A 17898-nucleotide genomic window follows, 5' to 3' on the forward strand; every position below is an offset into this window, starting at 1 on the left:
CATGGAGTAATTTCTGTTGACATTTCCTCGGCATTTGTAGCTGTTGCCAGAGGAGTACAAGTCGAGTTGCAAAGTCCTATGTGCAAGTCCTCATTTTTGTGACTGGAATCCAATTCAAGTCCAGGTCTCAAGTCTACAGCTTTGGAGCTCTGGTAATATACAGAGCTCAGCACATCTACTAACAGCTCACCCAAGGCCTGAGTTTTGTATACACATGTAAATCCCATATACATAATAATGATAAGGTAATATGATTTATTTTTTTGAAAGACAACATTCATATTGTATTGGATGGTACATAAATGCTGCAGTGTCATCTTTGAACATTCTGGCGTACCGTGGAATTGTACACCTGCAGCAGAAACTCTCAAGCAGCTGTATGCCACCTGTAGAACAGGCTGCCAGGCTGTCTACATACAAAGTAATAACTGTAAATAAATTACCATTTTGGAGAAATCGAAATCATCTTAGTGTTTGATTTCATGTTTCATTCCATGATTATAAAACCCATTACATTAGCATTTCTTTTGACATGGTCCATTATTCACAGGTTTAATGATACGACCCTGTGTCTGGAGTTTGAAGTGTCCTTTAGAAAAACACAGGATGCCAAGCTGCCATCCATGGCCATCGGTCAGGGTACAGCTTTATGTTAAGTGTAGTACATTAAAGATTTTATAAGGAAATGATATTAAAAACAGTTTATCACATAATTCCATGAAAATACAGACATCAGAAGAGACAGATTTCCAGAATTGCCTATGACGTATCACAAGCCTTGGTGATAATCAGACAATTACTTTTTCCTGACACATATGTTAAGCATTGAGCGTCTGAGCCCACTTTTCCAGGTCGGCCTTTAGTGCACTTGCTTCAGGTCGCTCCTCTGGCTTCACACACAACATTGACATGATTATTTGGTTCTGAAAAAAAAACATAAGAAGAACAGCTAATGAGAGCTCTTTACTATTAATAATAAATGCAATACACTGCAAAATTTTTGAAGCTTTTGAAATTGAGACTGCCGTTTTCTCAAATCATTGTCATCTGTTCTACTTGACATTTGACCAACAATTGTAAAAGTGCAAACCCGTGCCTCAAACTCTCCACAGCCTTTTTTAAATAAAGACTGGCACTGGGACTCAGTGGTAAATACTGCCTCATATGGCAAATAAATCAGTTGTTATAATACGAATATCAGAAGAACATAATGGTACCTCTTGAGGAAACTTCAATGAAAATTCTTCAGGAAGCATCTGACTTCTGGCATTACTCAAAATCTAGTATGATAGTATGATAAAATGAAGAGATAAAGTATTAGTTGGCTTGAAAAAACAAACAAACAAACAAAAACCAATAATTGCAACAGCGCTGTTGCAATTGAATACAAGAAATATTAAGAAAGACAGAAAAACAGTAAGTGCAATCTATCCTGTGCTTTTGATACTTACTGAAAAGACATTAAACTCTAATAAATAGCAGGTTTCTTATGTGTATGCAACTGACAGAAGTCTACAGTATAATGCTAACATTGTAATGGCAGGTTGCAAGTGAACCTTTTATACAGTTTACAGCATATTGTTACATTCTGTATAAACGCTCACCACTCCTCTTTCATGGCCAGTAGAGAGGTTCCAAAGTAGTTCAAAGTATATCAATCCCAAAGCAAATATGTCCACTTTCCGGTCATACATTGTATTGCTCCTCTGTCATAAAACAAGAACACAGTATAAAAATAGGCACTTCAGAAACCTTACATATACCCTAAATCAGCATCATAGTTTAAATGAACTAGTTATACTTGGATTTCACAGTTAAACTAAAATGATGTCCTATTGGCCTAAAAGCTGTAAAGACAAGCACCATTTGGGATGAGGGGTTTATGCAACTTTCCAAGATTGTAGTATTATCATACACCAACTTATTTTTCACACTGTATGGAAGCTCTTTCTTCCAGGGTTTGTATTCACAAAACATCCTAAGGCTAAAAGTAGCTCCTACCTGGGTGAGGTAGCAGAAACTCCCAAAACTGAGGGGCATGTCAGGCTGAGGGGATTACATATGCTGAATCACTAGGACCTGCTCACTATCAGTCAGCTGATGCAGGTGTGTCTTGTTGCACCAGTGTTTTGGAATAAAACAATGATGGATAGCTTTTAAAAGCATATTCGATGATCGAGGTAATTAAGATCCAATCGGCTCACCAACAAATCAAAACGATCCATCAACACCTGAGATGATGGTTCGCTCAACTCTACACTGCTTCAATACTTGCTTGTTGCCCTGTGTATTAATAAATGGTAACTACACCGGTCACCTGTCAACCAATCACTGTAGACATAGTGATTAAGTTAATTCATGAAACATGATGTCATTTATAGCAACAGGGTCAGCCCCACACTTTCTCATAGGACTTCTCTCAGTCCTAAAGCAAAAGTGACACTGTAATTTAGTCTTAATATTTCTAAAGTTTAAACTCTTATGAACTTATTTAGGAGGACTCCTAGAGGTAAGATCAGGTCTTTTGTGAATACGGCCCCTTGCATTTAAGTGCCTACTTAAGGATGCAGATGAGACAAAGTGTAATCAGCCAGACGAAAAGGTGGAACTATTGCAATCTGGCACCGTTTGAGTTTGTGATGATGGGGAAAACATTTTCAAACATAGAGGAATGTGTTTTTTAACAGGAAAACAGGAGATTTTGTGACTTGAAAGAATGTCGGGAGAGGTCCGTGAACCTTGTTATAATTAGGGAAAACCAGGACCAGTGGTGGGCATAAGGTAGCACCGAGGGTATTAAAAGAAAAAAAAATAATATAGAAGAATCAAAAGTGAATGCCAACAAAGACAATCTCACTTGTTCAGGAGCCATGTAAGATATGGTTCCTGTTTCATCTGTTCTCTCAGTCTGGTTTTCATCGTCGTCATCAGCCTCTGCAGTGACCAGACCAAAGTCTCCAATCTTCACTTTTCCATCCCGTCCAAACATGATGTTAGCAGGCTAACCATTGAAAAACAAAAGAAGCAGTGATTTTAAATATAAATCCAAGCTCAATAGTATGTGACCCACCCCACAATGAGGAATACTACTATAGTAATGTGTAATAAATGAGTCATTGTAGGGTTAAAGAGTGGGAGTTAAATTCGTCTCTGTTTTAGGAACTTAAATCTCAGTTTCCCTCAGCTCAAGGTTAACAAACTCAGTTTTAACTAAACCTGTGTTCTGGTAGACATGAACAAAAGTTTGAGCAGAAGTTACTACACGGTAAGATAAATATCTAAATTGTCAGTATGTACCAGAGTGAACTAGCCCAATACACTGGATCAACTTTGTCATGGCCTGTACTCTTGGGTCTCACCTTCAGGTCTCTGTGGATGAGCTTCTTGGAGTGAATGCATTCGACTCCACTGACAATTTGCTGGACAATGGGTAGACTTTCTTCTCTTCTCTTTGACTCTTGTACAGTTTCCTCATTCTTCTCATTTATCCAGTCTTTGAGTGTGTTGGTCTCACACAACTCCATCTTAATATAGAGGAACTTGTGTGATGAATTAGTGCTAGACCTAGAAAAGTAAGATTAGAAATCTCGTAAAATCACATTAAATTCATACAATATTTAGTAAATAAATGCAGTAGAGCAAAGATATAAACAAGCAGACAGACTTACTGAGTAGTGCTGCAACTGCCAACTGTACTGTCCCAATGATATTCTGAGTCCTCCAACCAACAATTGTAGTATCTAACAATATTACAGTGAAGGATGTCTTCTAATGCAGTCACCTCTCGTAGAGCTTTTCTGATCAAAAGAAGTACAAAAAAATGGCTCAGTTATTGATGCATTACTTACACAAAATTTGCTGGAGTGCACACTGAAAACTTACTGAGCATACATGACTTACTCTTTACTGCGGACAACCTTTACAGCATAACACTTGTCCATCAGTTTTTCTCTTGCTTTGTAAACATGACCAAAACCTCCTTTAGCAAGACACTCTATAGAGTCGAAGTCTGAAGACAACCTGTTAGGATTAACACATCTGTTTGGATAAAAATGTAAAACAAAAATGTCCTCGTGGTTGTACCTGAGTTATTGTGAGAAACTCTAGAAACTACAATATGTAAAATTTTGACCATATAAATATAAGTATAAAAACATGTTAAAATTGTTCAATACCTTGACAGGGTTGTCGTCTCATTTGGTTTGTTTTCAATATTTTTGTTTTCGACAGCATCCTGAAAAAATTTAATAAAAAGATGACTTCACGCTCCACCACTTTTCCACTTTTACAGCAATTTGGAATTTTATATATTTCTTGACTGCATGAACTTAAATTTCTTGCTCCTATGACACTACTTATTCGATGGGTCTTTCTACACACATAAAAAGCAGAATATACTGAAGAAGGTTGTTTATGTTTGAATTTTGTCAGAGTTGCTAGGATAATAAGCAAAATTACAAACCTGTTCTTTGGAAGGATTTGAAGAATCTGTAAAGATTACTGATTCACTTGTACCCGTTGGCATGCTTTGTGATGATGTTTCAAGAGACTCCCTTAGAGAATACAATGAGGGACATGAGTACAGCTTTCTTTGTAATGACCTCAACCACCTGCTTTAATAGGCTACTAGTATCAATAAGTGACTTACAGTGAAGATGGTGCCGACAACCTGGTTGGTGGACTGTCAACGGACACAGCTGACCTGAGGGGCATCTAAAATACAAAACAATGAAATAAAGTAAAATTCAACTTTTATAATGTAGCATGTTCCAAAGTATATTATTCACCCTGTAGCAGCCCTGCTTGACAATAACGTCCCTTCAGAAAAACAAGTTTCATTTTTTTTCATGTCAAACCACAGATATGCAAAAGTAGCTGGTCTTAGGATCTGCTGCCACCACTATAGATACAGTTTTCTCTTATTAATATGGTGGCACAAGAACATAAAAGAAAAAAGCACTGCAAAAATAGATACACCCTGATCCCTGACTATTCACTGCAAAAAGCCAGTGCCATGTTTTATTCTGAAAACAAAGAACATAAAAATGAAGAGACCTGAGCTTCAGGGGGGTTCGATGGATCCGTGAATATTGCTGATTCACTTGTACTCCTTGAAATGATTTGGGATGATGCGTTAGTGGACTCCCTTGGAATTACAAAGAAAGAAGTTAGATCAGAACAGTATTAAACTACCATCTGCTCTGTGTGTGTCAGTGTGTGCTTACAGTGTCATTGTTGGTGATGGCATCATTGTTGCTGCACTATCTTCTGACACTGTTGACCTGAAGGACACCTAAAATGAACAAAATAAGTGCTACTATTAATGAGTTGAGATAATTTCAATCCTATGAAAAGAGAAAAGAGCTGCTTGAAGGGCTTTCAAAATAAGATTAGGTACAGTAGTGAATATGTTTCAAACAAACATAGTCAACAGTCTACATTCTGCTTCAGTGACATATACAAACTGTATTTAATGTTTAAAAAAGGAATACAACATTAATCTTATGCATATTGAAAATCAACTTAAGTGATATACTAAAAAACATATTTTAACATTTAAAAAAAGAACAGAAACTATGAAGTACCTTGCCATCCCAGTCTGACTGTTCCTGAAGAGCAAACCAGGCCAGCTGAGCTGCAGTTTGTCTGGCCTCCGTGATAGTCTTTCCTTTACCCACAGGGTAATCCTTGCCATTGATCATTAATTTGTAAAAAAATCTGTGTAGGCAGGAAGGAAAATTAAGGATCTGAATAATGTACACTCTTATATCACTCAAAAGTCAGTGAAGTGTGCCTGTAGCTTATAATCACGGTGCAGAAGTTCAATTATACTTACTCAGGGAGTTCTGGACCGCTTCTTTTCTCTTCAATAAAATTGTAGATTCGGCGTGTTTTCTGACAGTATTCGATGACTAATGAAATGAAATTTGTCCCTCTGTTTTTAGGCTTCACTCCTAAGCTCAGACACACAAGCTTGGCTGCTTTCTTCTTAGCCTCCTTCTTGGTTCTCGCAGATGCAGCTGGGTACTCCTTATCACCAACCTTGAACCTACATCTAATATCATAAAAAACTTGATTAATCTTAAAATGGAAACAAAAATAGATTAAATAAATTGTTTACAATGCAATGTAGAGACTTACAGAAACCAGGTACTTGATTGCACTGCTATTGACTCCGTAGACTCTATAGTGACCTTGTTCTTAAGCCCATACTCATAGAGCAGGCCTATGTAGTCGGTATCAGAGATACTTGTCTGATAAAGTAATGAAGTAGTATTTTCAGCAGCATTTTCTGTCTGTCAAGAAAACAACAAAACCATCAATGAGATTTGCACTATAAACTGGCCTTTTGATTACAGACAATCCAATATGGTGTAGTTCAGCAAAGAGAGATGATAATCTTACAGATTCAGCCGGGTCCTGTTGTTGTGTCCTCGACAAATATCTCAGGGTAATTTCAGCTGCATTCTTTTTGGCTTCCTTCTTAGTCTTCCCTTCGCCATTCCCATAGACTTTACCATTCAGGACTGCTGTTATGATAAATCTGAAGAGGAATTGTCAAAAGGTTTGGTTATACATGGAGATTGACTTGCGGTGATGTTGGCGGTGGTGCTACACCACTTACAGTAAGAGTTGGTACTATCATATTACTTTATATTTCTCCTCTGCTACACACTGTATGGAAGCCTATAAGGGACTATATTCAAATGATAATATAAACTTGAAAATGAAAATGTAATTCCAAAATAGCATTATAATTTTCCACGCATGTATGTGGTATTTCAGTAAAAATGAAAATGCAAATTAGATTATTGCATTTTTATTTTGAATATAGTCCCTTATAGGCTTCAACACTACATAGAACAAACAAACAATGGAGATTTAAAAAACAAGGAGTCATGGAATCTTCTTCTAATGTACATTTTTGACTCATCTAGCAGCCGAACATATTTGAGATGTTCTTTCTGCAATGGAAACCAAATATTGTTCACTAAGTTCGTCCCAACACTGTTGTGAAAGTTCCCACAGATTATTGTGTAGCACTTGCAGGTTGCTTTGCATTCACCTTCTGTCCAGGTCATCCCACACCAGCTCCATGGGGTTCAAGTCTGGGGACTGTGCTGTTCTTCCACCAACTTAAAGCCACTGTCTAGTTTTGGTCTTGCAATGTCTTGGGTCATTATCATCATTGCATTTACTGTTACTGCTGCTATACTTTATGAACACACATGGTCACGAATGTGGCCTTATGGCACTTATGCTTAAACGTTCTTACTTTCGCTGGTTAGTATTATTTTGTGCAATTGTGAAAACCTGAAAATCTAGTGGATGGGTATGTGCGTTAAATATATCATACAGTAACCTCTTTTTTACTATTGTGGTATAAAGTAATTCGATTTTAAAGTATCAACTTAACAGTACAGCTGCATGGTTTTTGTTTGTTTATTTCATAGCCTATGTTTACTGTGGCTGTTATATTCAATCATCACCACCCGCAGTATCACCAAGCCAAGTTCAGAGACCTCTGACCCACTCACTTCTTAGCAGGTGAAGCACGATTATGGCAGGATAAACATCGTTTATGTGTAAAGCTTAGTGAAGTTAGTACCAAAACTTTTATCCGACTTACGTTTTATCATGGTCAGGGCCATAAGAGCGAATATCGTCAAATCTCAGCAACGAGCGTGTTCTCCGCGCATGATCGTGAAGTTCAGAAACGAAATCTCTCGTTTCCATCATAAATGGCGAAATGACGAAGTTCAAAACTACATAAAAATTACATATCTGAAAGAAAAGCTTACATTACTCCTCCCTTCCTGGTTTCTATCTAAACCTTGCTTCGAAGCCCGCGTCACTGCGCAATTTTTTCTAATTCATCTGCGTCTACCAATCTTAAGTTTCGATTTCTCTGAATGACGGTCATGACCACACCTTCATTATTCATAAACCACGGACACGGAAACTGCACTGTCAAACTCAAACGTCTAACAAGTGGAAATCACATTGGTTAAATTAGTTATTAAAAAGGTGTTAAGCATTATGAAGGTATGAAAACAACATTGACTTCAGAGCGATTAATATGCTCCCCTTTCTGACAGGCTGAAAAAAAAATTATTATTATTTTGCTAGTCGTCCATTTCTGCTATGGCATGTACAGAATTTCTCTGGGGCAAGGAAAAACATTTTAAAAAGGTGGCATCTCAAATGCGTGGTTAGGGAGGGTCACTTTCACCCCAAGGTGCTGTCCTTTGGGCCAAAGGGGCACTGGCATTTGACTTGAGGCAGCAAAAATTAACCACAGGGATGTCCCATTCATGCTTTTGTTGAGAAAAGTTGATAACATGTTACAAGATGGCACATCATTGATTCATTAAACGCTGCCTACCATGTGAATATACCTGGGTTTCCTGCTCTGGGGCCCATCGAAGACTCAAGTCCTTGTTTGGCTGAGCTGACTTCCTGCTGACACCCCACAAGATTTGACTCAAGCCAAGTGGCCCCATCAGAGTCTCAAACCTAATTGTTATGGAAGTAGACCAATTTTTTCTTTCCGTTTAGTAAAGTATATGCACAGCACAGGACACAGACTACCTGAATTCCAGCAAGTGTCTCCCACAGTGTCTTCTTACTCCAAGCGTCACTGGTCTGTTGGCAACTATTTACTGAAAGCTCACAGCTTTGTGTTGGTGTTTAATTAGGTTCACATATAAATACAGACAAATGTGCAGCACACCAACCTCCTTGCTTTCAGGTTTCATTTCCATCTCAGGCATTGGCCCCTAACACAAATAACCATGGTTTTGGACTTACTTGATTATACCAATAGTGTTAAACAGTAAAATAACAAAGGTCGTCAGTTTTCAGTTACTGTATGCCGAGCCAGTTGATCTCGGTGTATTTACAGTTTCAATCATAACAATTGGAGAAGAAAAAGGGAAAACTTCAGTGTCATTTAACATTTAATGAGAAACCAGCCTGATCAAATACAAGGTAGCCCAACTGGGTCGACAACCGACACAACGCACCCTGTACACATGAATGGCACAAAAATAATTTACTCAAGGGGCTGGTCAAGAATTTCGATTGGACATGATGGCTCACATTGTGACAAAGGCCCTGTTCACACATGGCAGTAACAGGTGTCTTAAGTGATCCGATCACAAGTGGACAGCTTGTGTGTGAGTGTGAATGAACCCGACACATTGAGGTCCGAGTGCATATGGCTACATTCTTTTAGTAGTGTGTACTTGAATGTGTCTTGGGCCACATTGAAGGACCACCTACTCAAATGACATCTCATTTGTCTCTCTATAGTTTCATAATGAAACAAAAATATTTTTACATTTCTGTGTGTTTCCCATACATTGATTTTCTGTGTGGCGCCCATTTGTTTTTAACTATTTCAAATGGCTAAAACCTCATTTCATTGTAGAGCTGTGCACAGCACATTGATTTGCTCAGCCCCTCCTTGCCCTGCTCTTGCTCACAAACACATTGACAACTGACCAATCTGTCATAGTACTAATCCAAGACATGGGATTTTATTAAAACTGAATGTGGAGATAATTCAATTTGTTTAATTCACTGATTATAAAATGAACTACTTTATGTGCCTTTTCCCATCAAGTTTCCATAATCATGATTAATAATGTCCCATTAAATCATTAAAACACAATTCTTAAAAGAGACCGATACAAATTAATGTATGAATTGTTATGTATTATGTAACATAACACTAAATAAATAGTCAAGCTTGTGACAACTGATGCGTTTGTTTCTAACCCTCCCTGTAACAATCAGACACTCTTACTGTCTCGTTGCATATTTTTTAACTCATGGAGTACATGACCGTACTCTTCCAGGTCTGACTTTAGTTTACTTGCTTCAGGTCGTTCTTCTGGCTTCACATGCAGCATTGACTTTATAATTTGGTTCTGCAATGAAACAAAAACAAAATCTACATAAGAGATCATCATAATATCAATTCATGCTTTTGTTGTTTACTAAAGATCCAATCTACAGTATTTCCTGCATTTGGACAACTAAGCAATGCAAATCTTTTAAACTGAGATTACCTCTTTCCCCCAAAACTATCAACAGTCCTGCTTGATATTTTACATGATTGACATACAACATTAAACAGTCCTGTTTTTCCCCTTTGAGGTTCTACAGATGGGTGAATGATAATAATAATGCAAATCCCTGCACCTCAATCTCAGTTCTGTCCGATTAGGTTCAATTACAAGTGACCTTCACCCTATGGGAAATACTGTTTCATGTTTCAAGTAAATTAAAAAAATATTGATGTACCTCTTTGGGAAAATTGTGTGAAAACCCTTGAGGAAGTTTCTGGCTTCTGGCATCGTCCCAAATCTGGTAATTATGAAATGGTAAAAAATGAGGAAGAACATGTAACAGGCCTTACAAAAACTGATAAGATGTCCAGTAGTTTTCTTTTGAAATTTACAATTTAATAAATAATATTAACCAACAATATAAACACTCCCCTGGTATCTGATAAAATGCCCGGTGTTGTACCAACGTTTGAAACAACAACAATTATTAACATAGCAATTTATTGACATTTACAGCAGAACTTTGGATTGTGTCTGGGAAAAACTCACCACTTTCCTCTCATGGCCAGTAGAGAGGTTCCAGAGAAGTTCAAAATATATCAGCCCCAAAGCAAATATGTCCACTTTTCGGTCATAGGTGCTCTTGCTCTTCTGTCATAAAACAAGAACACAATATCTGTGCAGTGAAACCTGCATCCTTCACATTCACTTCTTCCATTAACTATGGCAATCAAAGAGAATTCATGGAGCCATGGTTAAGTTTGTAAGTACACTTTGTTTCAATCTTCATGACTGCCAGAAAATGTATCAATTTGTTTTACAGAATGGGGAGATTTTCATCCAAGTTACGATACACAACGAACACAATCTGTTTAAACTAATAACACACAAATCTTTGTACTGTTCTTGTCCATATTGAAATTGTAATTCAAACATTCACAGTGGAGGTTGGAAAAAGTATGTGAAACCCTCGGCGAATGGCATTAACAAAAGCTAATTGGAGTCAGGAGTTATCAAACTTGGAGTCCAACCAAACAAACCAGATTGGAGGTGTGGGTTAGAGCTACTTTGACTTATAAAAAACACTTAAGCATTTTGAGTTTGCTATTCACAAGAAACATCTGTTGAAATGAAATATGCCTCGCAAATGAGAGATCTCACAAGACTTATGATTAAGAACTGTTGATTTGCATAAAGTTGAGAGGGTAACAGTCATCTCAAAGAGCTCAGATATTCATCAGTCCACAGTTAAATACAAACTGTATATAAATGGAGATGATGTAGTTCTCTGGACACTCGGCCTACAAGTGGACAAGTAGTAATCTGGGAAAACTGGGAAAAGGAGTTGACTTTGAGGGACAGAAGTTCATCATGTGTCTCTCTTTTGTTTTTGTTTTTTTTTACACAGGAAAACACCTTGTGTTACCTTATGGCATCTAAAACCTGAAGGAGAGCTGATTGAAGGCATTCCCAAAGGGGCAAAAGCTGCCTCAGAACTGTTATTTCTATTCTGATGAAACCAACCAAGTGGTCTTCTTTGAAAGTGGCTTTGAGCTGCAGTCAGTACAAGCATTATCGGACAGTCCCTGGCACAGGTGTTCAATTCCAGGGCAAGTGGGACATTCATCGCAAATATCATCTAGTCGATTGTGACTTCATCTAAGGTTGCGTATCTGTGGCCCTTTTCAGATCAGGTATTAACATGTTAATATGTTCACACCTGCCTTTAAAATGCGTCTCCACATGCGTCTCGATTGACCACTTGTGATCGGATTTCACTTCCCTGCTTTATATGCAAATAAAAACGTATGTGTTGCTGTTTTTAGCTAATTGACAGACGGGTCCATTATCAGTGTGCTTGCATGTATGTGTATGTGAGTGAGAAAGAGTGAGAGAAAGCGCTTGTGAATGAGAGAGACAGAGAGCGGGGCATGTAGGGGTTGAGCGAATTAATGCGCTGTGCACAGGTCTAATAATAAAATAAAGTTTTATCCATTTGAAACACAAAAATACTTTCTGTTCATTATGAAACTTTGACGGGACTAAACTGTACAACAGTAAACAGTAGGCGGTCCTTCAATGTGGCCAGCACACATTTGCGTTCACACTGCTAAAAGTTTGTGGACATGTGGCCCAGACCATCTCTGAATGTGTTGTGAGTGATGGGATCTCAAATGCGTCCTCAATGCAGCTTGGGTGCGTTCACACCTGTACTTAGAGCTGTCCACTTGAATCACCCGAGACAAATTTTAATGCCAGGTCTCAACAGGGCCTCTGACAGTCAGGAAGACTGAAACAAAAACCAGCTTAATAAAGCAGTGCTGTACATCACCATGAGTGCTCAAGAAGGGGTACCTTACCAACCGATATTTGATAGGACAGAAGAAACTAAAATTTACACCAGTTTAGACTCACCTGCTCAGGAGCCATGTAAGACGGGGTTCCTTTGTACACTGATCTCTCCATCACGTTCTCAGCATCGTCATCATTCTCTGCAGTCACCAGACCAAAGTCTCCAATCTTCACTTCTCCACCTCGCCCAAACATGATGTTGGCAGGCTAACCAGAGGAAAGACGTATTTATTCATTTATTTATTTGGATCCCCATTAGCCACTACCAAGGCAGCAACTACTACTACTCTTCCTGGGGTCCACTCAAATAAACATTACACCATAACACCAAACAATAATGTAATTAAGGTAATAAATTATGATTTTATCCACTTCCTCTCACCTTCAGGTCTCTATGGATGAACATCCTGGAGTGAATGTAGTCGACTCCACAGACTATTTGCTGAGCAATGGTCAGACTGTCTTCTCTTCTTTTGGAGTCTCGCCGAGATTTTTTCACATTCTGAATGTTCCTCTCATCTATCCACACTCTGAGTGTTCTGAGGTCACACAACTCCATCTGAATATAGAGGAACTTTGCAGATGAATTACTGGTCGACCTAGAAAAGAAAATAAGAATGATATACCTCCAGTAAAGTAAACAGAACAGAGCACAGTAGAGAAAAGAGACTTACTGTGAAGTACTGCCACTGTCAGCTGTATCGTCCCATTGGTACTCTGAATCTTCCATCCAACATGTGAAGTATCGAACAATATTGCAGTGATGGAGGTCAGATAATGCTCCCACCTCTCGTAGAGCTTTTCTGATCCAATGAAAAACAAGAACTTGGCTCACTTAGTAATACTTTATACATATCTTGCACTGCATCTGAAATTATTTTTTCATAAAAACACTATGCAATGCTCATCAAAAAAGATAAATACTGGACTTACTCTTTGCAGCGGACAATCTTTACAGCATAAAACTTCCCCAGCAGTTTTTGTTTTGCCTTGAAAACACGACCAAAGGCTCCTTTGCCGAGGCGCTCTATGGAGTCAAATTCTGATGTAAATCTGAGATAAAGATAAAGTGTTGTTGGGGCAAGAAGTTGAAAATATAATACGACTTTCTGACTGTATATAGACCACACACAAACTAAAAGCAACAAAAGCACTGAAAACATTTTCCATACCTTGAGATTACTGACTGGGTGGTTGTTTTCTCACTCAGACTATTTCCTGCATTCTTGCCACTGAAATTGACTATTTCCTTAATTAATAAAATAAAGACATGAGATAGAGATTAAAAGGACAAACAAAAACCAACAAAATGACCTGGCATCATTTGTATCTTCTTACTTTACCTCTTTGCTGTGTTTGCGGGCATTTGGGAAATTTGCTGCGAGTCTAACAAGACAACAACGATTATAATGAGCAATAACATCAGGTAAAATGTGTACTGCAGCTTTACAGTGGATGGCTTACCTTATTTTGGGCTTCACATCAGGACTTTGATCCTTCCTTTGATCCTGATAGAGTCAGTTATACAGTATTTTAGCATACGTGCTTTCAGAATCCATTATATGAGGCCAACAGTCCTCCTCAATCATTTAAAGAGCTCAGAGTGCAATGCAAAAAAAGTGATTTGTTTTAGAGGTGCGCAGAGAACAAGAGTAACTTGGATGACATTACTGATACACTCTTGGTCTTTTAACACCTGCTTCCTTGTTTGTCTCTCATCCAATACATGTATAATCCTCAAGTTACTGACGGTTACTTTTTTCTGGTAATTTATTAATCAATTTATGGCATTGGAATAAACAAGGCCAGATAAGTAAAACTGATTTGACTTTAAGAGTGAATTAAAGCAACTTGATATACAATGACTTCTGCACTAACCTGAGCATTACACACTGACCAACCAGGAGGGGATTAGAGGATTACAAAGGGAATAACAGACCTTATCCTTGAGAAGATTCAATGGACTGGTGAAAACAGCTGAGTCACTTGTAATTGGCGGTATGCCTTTTGATTGTGCATCACGAGACTCCCTTGGAGAATACAGTAAGAAAAATTAGTAGAATATTCTCTACATTAAACATTACCATGTGTTGTACTCTTCAGGCAGTGCCTTACGGTGTGCTTGGTAGTGTGGGCGGTTTGGCTGGTCCGCCATCATCAGACACAGCTGACCAGAAAGTTATCTGAAAGCACAAAGGAAGTGTTCAGCTGTTACACAGTGCCATGTTTTATAGTAATTGATGCTCCCGGGAATGAGGTGCAACAGTGGTGTAGCATTAATAGGATATTATGAACAATCTTTATTTTTTTATGAAATCAAACCACAGATATCTTAAAGAACCTCACTGCATGACTGAATCTAGGAACCGCCTCTTTAAAAGTGTTTTTTTTTTACTAAAGTGTTGGTCATTATTTCTTTCATCACACGGTAACATTGAATTATTTTATACAAAGCAGTAGTTCCAATACTAAAAATAAATCCACAGCACCCATTCATAAAGAATTTTTTCATGGCCAGCTCATCTCAGCTTCTGTTGGGGACTCTTCTTAAAAATTCACAATAAAAGAATTGAAGTATGCGAATCCTGCTGCACCCTTGGCTCATCCTTACGGTACCTCAGAGTGATTATGATCAACACCTGCATTGTGAAACTATGGTATGTGTAGTTTGCAAAATGACAGTTACAACATAGCATAGGTAAGTGATTTAAATGGTCACACAGCTTTAAATGCTTCACCAGACCGCAACAATCATGCTGACGTATGTGACACATGTTGTAAAAATTTTTGAATTTGGCGGAAGGGTTAGATAAGAGAAAACAGAAAAACACGTAAGCGTTGGTAAAAGTAGGTAAGAGCCTCTCGAGAAACATGACACAAACAAACATACTAGGTGGCATATTAAAAACCATAATTCATCATACAAAAACAACAAAAAATATCAAATACCTTGCTGTCCCAATCAGACTGTTCTTGAAGAGCAGACCAGGCCAGCTGAGCTGCATTTTGTTTGGCTTCCTTGATACTCTTACCCTCAGCCACAGGGTACTCCTTGTCGTTGATCACTAATTTGTAGAAAAATCTGTGCAGGCAGAGAGGAAATGTTTACACCATTTTGTCAAGATTTCTCTCTCACATCTATCAAGGGTTTTCATACAGTGTACAGTCGTACTCACTGGGGGCTATGTGATGGACCACATCTTCTCTCTAAGATGTAATCATGGGAGCGCTTTGTTTTCTGACAATAGTGGTTGACAATTCCAATGAAATTAGTCTCTGAAAAGCTTCCACCTTCTGTCTTTACACTCAAGTCTTTTGTCTTATCACTGTAATGCCAAGACAAATTAGACATTAATTAAAAATTGTAAGAACCAAACAAAATGAAATCATACATTGCCACTGTTTGTTCTCACCAGATTTCTGACACATTTTGTTTCAAATCCTCCCTTTGCTGATTTGACGTGGCACTGCATTTCTCATCTTCAGTCTTCAAAACAAAAAAATATGGTTTTATTATGATTCAGTGATTGGAGTGTGGCCAACATTGGAAAAATCTACTGGAACAATTATTACAATTATCTGAACTTTTCCAGTGCTTTGATGAGGGAGGGAGAAACTAGCATGTATTACAACTCACCTCTATAGTTTTACTGCCATGTATCACATCATGTACAAGCTTTGCTGCTTCCTCCTTGGCTTCCCTCCTTGTATTTCCAGAGACAGCTGGGTAGTCCTTATCACCAACCACAAAGCTGCAACATCTAATATGACAAAAAACCTTTATTTAATGCATCTTTAAATGGTAACAAAATACCTAAGAATATGGATGTAGTTTGGATGCTTACTGAATAGCATTACTTGGTCCCAGTCTGGTTGACTCCACAGCCCTTATAGTCAGCCTGTTCTTCTGACCATATTCATTGAGCCAACATATATAGTTGGTGTTACTGATACTCGTCTGAAGAACTGTTGAAGTGGCCGTTTCTGCTACATTTTCTGTCTGTCGAGAAAACAACAAACGTATCAAGGAGACATGCGATGTGAGTTTGTCTTCTATACTGTAGAATACAAAAATCGACACATGCAGCAGATACATAAAGCGGTACATTAATCTTACAAAGTCAGATGGTTCCTCCAGCAGGCCTCTTAGGGCATTTTTAGCTGCGTTCTGTTTGGCTTCCTTCTTGTTCTTCCCCACGCCATCAGGATACACCTTCCCATTCAAGACCGCTCTCACGGTGAATCTGTGGAGAAATTATAAGATGTTATATGATGCTAGAATGTAGTGTGATGGAGGATGCATTACAAAGACATAAAGCTGCACACTTAGTTAATATGTCCAAAGGTAAAGTTATAAACTTGACATAGTTCGCGACTCCCTTAGGCCCTCATTGGGAAACCAGAGAGGCAGCAATGCTGGTATGAAGTCATTTATTTTATTTTATGTGAACAATACATGTGTGTATTACTATTGAATGCATTTTCTTTTCAGCAAAGGACATGGTTACCGTCTGAAAATTTTAACTACTGGTGTCAATACAATGCCTGAGCTCTTTTTCAATATTTAAGTTCAGTCAATACTCAATAATACTGAGGCTCACAACCCTTGCATCTATTACAGCCTGTTTTTGAAGTGGTGTTGCACCCAAACCCTATTCCTCAACTTTTTCCTATTGCTTTTTATTCCACAGAGATTTTCAATGTGCAGAAAGTAATAACTATTGTCTCAGTGCAATTTTGATGAAATATAATGTAACTTGGTGTTACATCAACTGCATGAGTGCTTTAAATGTGGTAACAGATTCGTGGGAACACACTGAGAAAGTATAAACATACTGTATCTGGGTAAACTGAATTACCTGAAATCAACATATAGAAAACACCTATGATATGATAATCACATATATATGCACACATACATGTCAGTATGTACGTGACATTGTGCATCGAAATGTTAAGATGCTATCCATTTATTCAACAGGGGTCTGTTCTATTCAAGCCCCCGCCGATCTTTTCTATATACCCCCCATGAGCTGTGTCCTTAATAAGGATTGAACTGAATTGAAATAATAAGTTTGTGCCGTTCATGCATGAATTTGCAGGTCGTGAATCCCAGCAGACAATTGATTAAACTCACGTTCTGATGTGGTCAGGGCCAACAGCTCCAACGTCCTCAAAAATCAGCAGCGAGCGTGTTCTCTGTGCAAACTCGTTTAGTTTGGCTACGCAGTTTTCCGTTGCCATTGTAAACAGACAAACTCAAATTACATAATGTATGGAAATGTCAGAATAGTACATCTTTTCCGTTTTCGTCTCACTCTACCTCCATGTTTTCGTAAGGCTGGGCCCGCTTTCGATGAAGTCTACGCCAGCAGTTAAGTTTCGTTTTCACGGTAAACGTCACAAAACATGGTGCCTTCAAATGATGTCTGAAATATCAAAACTGGTTCAGCAAACGTGAATGCCGCCG

At 38.2% G+C, this 17898-nt stretch overlaps 2 protein-coding genes across 3 annotated transcripts; both read right to left on the reverse strand.

Moving 5' to 3' along the window:
* Positions 1–235: 235 nt before the first annotated feature.
* LOC147818818 (interferon-induced, double-stranded RNA-activated protein kinase-like) lies at positions 236–7975 on the reverse strand. Its single transcript, XM_087175482.1, has 17 exons — positions 7631–7975; positions 6406–6544; positions 6142–6296; positions 5837–6055; positions 5586–5718; positions 5226–5293; positions 5056–5146; positions 4649–4713; positions 4463–4553; positions 4176–4234; positions 3901–4020; positions 3669–3797; positions 3360–3564; positions 2858–3001; positions 1605–1706; positions 1218–1280; positions 236–923 (listed from the first exon to the last, which is right to left on the reverse strand). The coding sequence occupies exons 1-17, from the start codon at positions 7738–7740 to the stop codon at positions 819–821; spliced, it is 1998 nt and encodes a 665-aa protein (XP_087031608.1). The 5' UTR covers positions 7741–7975; the 3' UTR covers positions 236–818.
* Positions 7976–8947: 972 nt separating this feature from the next.
* Positions 8948–17853, reverse strand: LOC111658981 (interferon-induced, double-stranded RNA-activated protein kinase-like). 2 transcript variants are annotated; one of them, XM_087175481.1, is made up of 19 exons: positions 17566–17845; positions 16546–16672; positions 16274–16428; positions 16066–16189; positions 15842–15915; positions 15605–15754; positions 15378–15510; positions 14544–14611; positions 14368–14458; positions 13893–13936; positions 13772–13814; positions 13601–13677; positions 13362–13481; positions 13103–13231; positions 12811–13027; positions 12492–12635; positions 10626–10727; positions 10312–10374; positions 8948–9935 (listed from the first exon to the last, which is right to left on the reverse strand). In XM_087175481.1, exons 1-19 carry the CDS (start codon positions 17670–17672, stop codon positions 9798–9800), a joined length of 2106 nt encoding a protein of 701 aa, XP_087031607.1. In that variant the 5' UTR covers positions 17673–17845; the 3' UTR covers positions 8948–9797. The 2 variants fall into 2 exon arrangements, with proteins under 2 accessions (XP_087031607.1, XP_023267510.2); XM_023411742.2 differs by having other exon boundaries at positions 16274–16672; positions 17566–17853.
* Between the last annotated feature and the right edge of the window lie 45 nt (positions 17854–17898).

Source organism: Seriola lalandi, unplaced genomic scaffold, assembly GCF_002814215.2.
Source record: "Seriola lalandi dorsalis isolate HSWRI2012SDOR001 ecotype SW California unplaced genomic scaffold, Sedor1 jcf7180002054470, whole genome shotgun sequence".
Taxonomy (NCBI): Eukaryota; Metazoa; Chordata; class Actinopteri; order Carangiformes; family Carangidae; genus Seriola; species Seriola lalandi.

Coding starts and splice junctions, on each gene's coding strand:
- LOC147818818 (XM_087175482.1), bottom strand. CDS start 7,740: ATGATGGAAACGAGAGATTTCGTTTCTGAACTTCACGATCATGCGCGG. Junction 6,297..6,405: donor AACAGGACCCGGCTGAATCT/GTAAGATTATCA, acceptor TTTTCTTGACAG/ACAGAAAATGCTGCTGAAAA. Junction 1,281..1,604: donor CTGGCCATGAAAGAGGAGTG/GTGAGCGTTTAT, acceptor CTATCATACTAG/ATTTTGAGTAATGCCAGAAG.
- LOC111658981 (XM_023411742.2), bottom strand. CDS start 17,672: ATGGCAACGGAAAACTGCGTAGCCAAACTAAACGAGTTTGCACAGAGA. Junction 15,511..15,604: donor GGTCCATCACATAGCCCCCA/GTGAGTACGACT, acceptor CTGCCTGCACAG/ATTTTTCTACAAATTAGTGA. Junction 13,482..13,600: donor ACCCAGTCAGTAATCTCAAG/GTATGGAAAATG, acceptor TCTTTATCTCAG/ATTTACATCAGAATTTGACT.